The 5,022-nt window shown below is 34.0% G+C and overlaps 1 protein-coding gene across 1 annotated transcript in view; it reads left to right on the plus strand.

The window, feature by feature from the left end:
* CEP126 (centrosomal protein 126kDa) overlaps window positions 1-5,022 on the plus strand; it is a 153,484-nt gene that overhangs the window by 72,092 nt on the left and 76,370 nt on the right. The window contains exon 8 of the mRNA XM_012659106.1: window positions 3,672-3,897. Within this exon, the coding sequence (XP_012514560.1) occupies window positions 3,672-3,897 (226 nt within the window). The remainder of the gene's footprint in view (window positions 1-3,671; window positions 3,898-5,022) is intronic.

Below are 5,022 nucleotides of genomic sequence, written 5' to 3' on the forward strand. Positions count from 1 at the left end.
TCTTACTGATTTCTGCAAATTCTTTAAATATCAAGGATTCTAATTGTTATATTAGTTACAAATGTTTTCTCTATTTTATTATTTGCATCTTATTCCACTTATGTTATATTTTTACATATATAAGTTTTAATTTTTATTTGTCCAATAGATGATTGTTGAGAGCTAATTTTCTGCTTATAAATACATATCGTATATACAGGTTGAGCATCCGTAATCCAAAATCCAAAATCCAAAACTTTTTGAGCACTGACTTGATGCTGTAAGTGGAAAATTCCACACCTGACCTTATGTGCTGGCTCACAGTCAAAACACAGGCACACAACATACAGTTTATTCAGCATTCCCAAAGGGAAAAACACCTTCCCAACTCCCTTCATCTGTGATATATCTTTTCCATGCATGCCCAGATTTCTGCACACAAGCATACCCAAAAAGAGTAATGAAATAGCACATGTGCAGGCCATGTGCGCCAACAACAAGCAGGTTCCTTACCAGACCCCACATGGAGACCAAGACCGATATGCATTACTCACTGTATTTTTTTGCTTATTCTCTCCTTTATGATATAAAAATATTGTTGAACATGTCAAAAAGGCCTGCAGATACCCCTATAGGTGACAGTGATAAGAAAAGAAGAAGACTTTATATTATCTATAGCATAGAAAGTCAAGCTGTTGGAGAAACTGGACAGCAGTGTAAGTGTGAAACATCTTACAGAAGAGTATGGTGTTGGAATGACCACCATATGTGACCTGAAGAAACAGAAGGATAAACTGCTGAAGTTCTATGCTGGAAGTTATGAACTGAAGTTAATGAAAAATAGAAAAATACTGCATGAAGCTAAAAATGAAGGTCTCAATCATGTATTGAAAGAGTGCATCTCTCGGCATCACAATGAACACATGCCACTTAATATGGTATGCTAAAAATGAAACAAGCAAAGATCTATCATGAGGAACAGAAAATTGAAGGGAATGTGAATATTACAGAGGCAGGTTACAGAAATTTAAGATAAGATACAGCATTAAATTTTTAAGGATTTGCGGTGATAAAGCATCTGCTGATCACAAAGCAATGGAGAAATTCATTGAAGATTTGCCAAGGTTGTTGCTGATGAAAACATGACACCAAAACAAGTATATAATGCTCACGAAGTATCAATGTTTTGGCATTATTGTCACAGAAAGACACTGACTACAGCTGATGAGACAGCCCCTGTAAGAATTACGACTGTCAAGGACTGAATAACTATGCTGGGTTGTGCTAATGCAGCAAGCACGCATAAATGTAAACTTGCTGTAATAGGCAAAAGCTTGCATCCTTGCTGTTTTTAAGAAGTGAATTTCTTACCAGTCCATTACATGCTGACAAAAAGATATGGATCACCAAGGACATCTTTTCTGATTGGTTTGACAACCATTTTGTACCTGGGACGTACACTGAATGAATGACAACTGCAAGATTTTGTTATTCCTTGACAACTGTTCTGCTCATTCTCCAGCTGAAATTCTTATCAAAAATAATGTTTATGCCATGTACTTTCCCCAAAATGTGACTCCATTAATTCAGCCAGGTGACCAGGGTATCCTTAGATCAATGAAGAGTAAATATAAAAACACTTTCTTGAACAGAATGCTAGCAGCAGTGAACAAAGGCATGGGTGTGGAAGGTTTTCAAAAGGAGATTAGCATGAAGGATGAAGTATATACTGTTGCCAACACTTGGAACACAGTGACTAAAGACACAGTTGTGCAAGTCTTGCACAACCTCTGGCAGGCGACTGTGTTCAGTGATGATGATGAACAGAGTAGTGACTTTGAAGGATTCCATATGTCAAGTGAGAAAAAAATGATGTCTGACCTCCTTACATATGCAAAAATTTTCCCTTCAGAGTCCATCAGTAAGCTGGAAGAAGGAAATGTCAAAGAAGTTTTAAACACCGATAATGAGGCTCCAGTTTTTCATTCATTGACCGATGGTGAAATAGCTGAAATTGTTCTAAATCAAGGTGATCATAATAATAATGATGATGAAGACGACATTGTTAATACTGCAAGAAAAAGTGCCTATTGACAACATGGTGAAAATATGTGATGGGCTTATTGAAGGACTGGAGCAGCTTGTATATTAATAACAACAAGAAATCATGTCACTTTATAAAATCAAACAGAGGCTTCTAAGACAAAAAAACGTTGTTAATGAGGCAGATGACTCTGAAGGAAACATTTAGAAAAGTCATCCAGTAGAATGCCTCCTCATTCCTGGAAAACCCACTCCTGGTCCATGAACTGCTTCGGATGTTTCTTCTCACCAAAAAAAAAGACAGTGTACAGTAATAACCTTTTAATCAAAACACAGTATCATAGGTGGAGACCGAAAGCCTGCTATTGTTTGTTGTTGCTGCTGTTTAACAGCTAATTCTAGTGATGCTACTGTGCTGCTTAATTGTTATCCTGAACACATAATTTTTTCATTATATTTTTGGCATGTCATATTTTTTACTGTTAAGTACTTAAGTGTGAATAAATGTGAAAAAATGATTGCTCATCAGTAGCATATGAATTGAGTCAGAAATGGTGATGATGCCAAACAACCACAGATAGTCCACATGGGTGAGTGAGATAGTGATACCTTTGCTTTCCAATGGTTCAATGTACACTAACTTTATTTCATGCACAAAATTATTTAAAATATTGTATAAAATTACTTTTAGGCTATGTATAAGGTCCATATGAAACAAATGAACTTCATGTTTAAACTTGGATCTTATCCCCAAGACATCTCATTATGTATATGAAAATATACCAAAATTCTAAAAAATCCAAAATCTGAAACACTTCTGATCCGAAGCATTTCAGATAAGGGATACTCAACCTGTACAATAATGAACAAAACATACAAAAGTATTGCCCTTCAGAAATTTAAAGTCTATTAGAGAAGGCTGACCTTAAGTAAACATGTTTTAGTCTTTTCTTAGTGATTTCTCCATTACTTTTAAGTTCAAAGAACTTTCCCAAAACAGAAATTTGGAAATGTTTGTTTCTTTTTCTTCTATGTTGCTTTAGTTATTAGGTTGATTTCTTAAATTTAACTCTTTAATTTCTTTGGAATTTGTTTAAATGGACAGTGTGAAACTCCAAATTGATTCTTTTATAAGCAACAAACTATTGAATCATCTTTCCCTTCTCTCCAAATTTTGAAGCTTCTTTGACCATATGTTCCGATATCTAATTGAGTTTGTTTCTAGACTGTCAGTTCTGTTCAGCTGATCATCAAATTTTCTAATCTTTCCTTAAGTTCCCTTTCACTTACTGTTTTATTTATAGTTCATTATGACTGCTTTAATAAAGACAATCTCCTTCATCTTCTTTTTGTACCACCAATGAATAACAAACACACAACACAAAAACCGTATTACCTAAACTTAATGTATTTTTTTCTTTAGTTCAGTTAACACTCTAAGAATTTTTATTCTCACTGCCATCATTTTGAATATCCTTTTTTTAATTAAGCATGGGAAAATGCTAGATAGAGGATCCTGATAAATAAAATCCAAAGTAACAGAATATTTACTGGGTTTCTGTTTGTGAAATGAATACATACAGACATACATCAGTTAAGTATGTATCAGGGCTGATCTCAAAGACAAAAAAGGATCAAAGAATGATTGATGTAAACTTTCTGTAGTTTCAGATAGTACCTCTGAGTTTTTGATGGCTGAAAACCTAGTGAACGCATCAGTGCCTGAGGATGAAATTCTAACTGTCATGAATAGCAAGCAGCTACAGAAACCAAATATGGCTTTAAATAAGACACAGCAACTCAACATCTGCACACTATCAGCTGAAGAACAGAAGATTCTACAGTCCCTTAATCGTCTCAATGAAAGGTTACACTGTAAGTATGGAAGAACAACTTCTGTAAGAAATGTTGTATTTTTTACATAGACAATTTTAATTTAAACTTTAAAAATTGAAAATAAAAATACAAAATGTATCCAGATTATCACCTAGTTAATTTTAGTACATATAATTGAGAATATATTTGAATATACCATACTATTTCAAGTATACCATATCATTTATGATGATGCCAATTTCTTTAGCAGGCTTAACTGTCTTTTAGGAATATATGAATAGACTTCTGTTTCAGCTATGGACAGGCTAGGTATCTATCCTGACCATCCATCAAAACAACCATAAATTCTTAATTATTTTAAAAACTTTAAATACTGTGATGAACTAGTAAAAATGTAAGGAATTCTTAAGACCAAGAACTAAATATAGATAAGAGCCCAGAAAGATAAGGAGAGTGTTGCAGCTAGCTTTTGTCCTGAGGATATTTAACTCATGGAGTGAAATTGAACTTTGCTTTGCCTTTCATGCCTCACAGAAAAAAAGGGAAATGAAGACAAAACCCAGGGTCTATTCAAGATGAGTAGTCTTATAGAAGATCCTCTTGTCATAAAGCTGGGCCACCCAAAGAGCTAATGCCCTACATATATGTTGACAGAAGAGGTGGGGAAGGGTGGGGAGGAGAATTAAAAATAAAGCTTGCATTTCTTGAACTTCACTATTGCACAGATAAGGGAGGAAAACCCATCCCTGAGAATTTGGAACCATAGTCTAATTACGTGTCACACTAATTTATAGTAATAATTATATTACCTGAGTGGTCCTTAAAACCTCAAGCAAAGAATTTAATTTAGAATGATCCCCAACTGGTAGTATCCCAAAACACCTGGAAAAAGTAAATTTATATCTCTTCTGGAGAAACCCACTTATGTTCCAGTCCTCAAAGAATTATCACAAATGAAATCCAAAGAAAAGGAGCAGCCCACAATAAAAAATTAAAATAAATAATTTAATCCATAAAGAAAAAAGTTACCAAAAAAAATCAGAAGAAACCACAAGACAGAATAAACAGACTCAAAAAGGATTTAGATAATGAAATTACCAGACACAGACTATAAAATAACCATCTTTATATATTTTAAAGTAATCAGAAATAAGCTTAAAAATA

Source organism: Propithecus coquereli, unplaced genomic scaffold (genome assembly GCF_000956105.1).
Source record: "Propithecus coquereli isolate 6110/MARCELLA unplaced genomic scaffold, Pcoq_1.0 Scaffold6, whole genome shotgun sequence".
Lineage (NCBI taxonomy): Eukaryota > Metazoa > Chordata > Mammalia > Primates > Indriidae > Propithecus > Propithecus coquereli.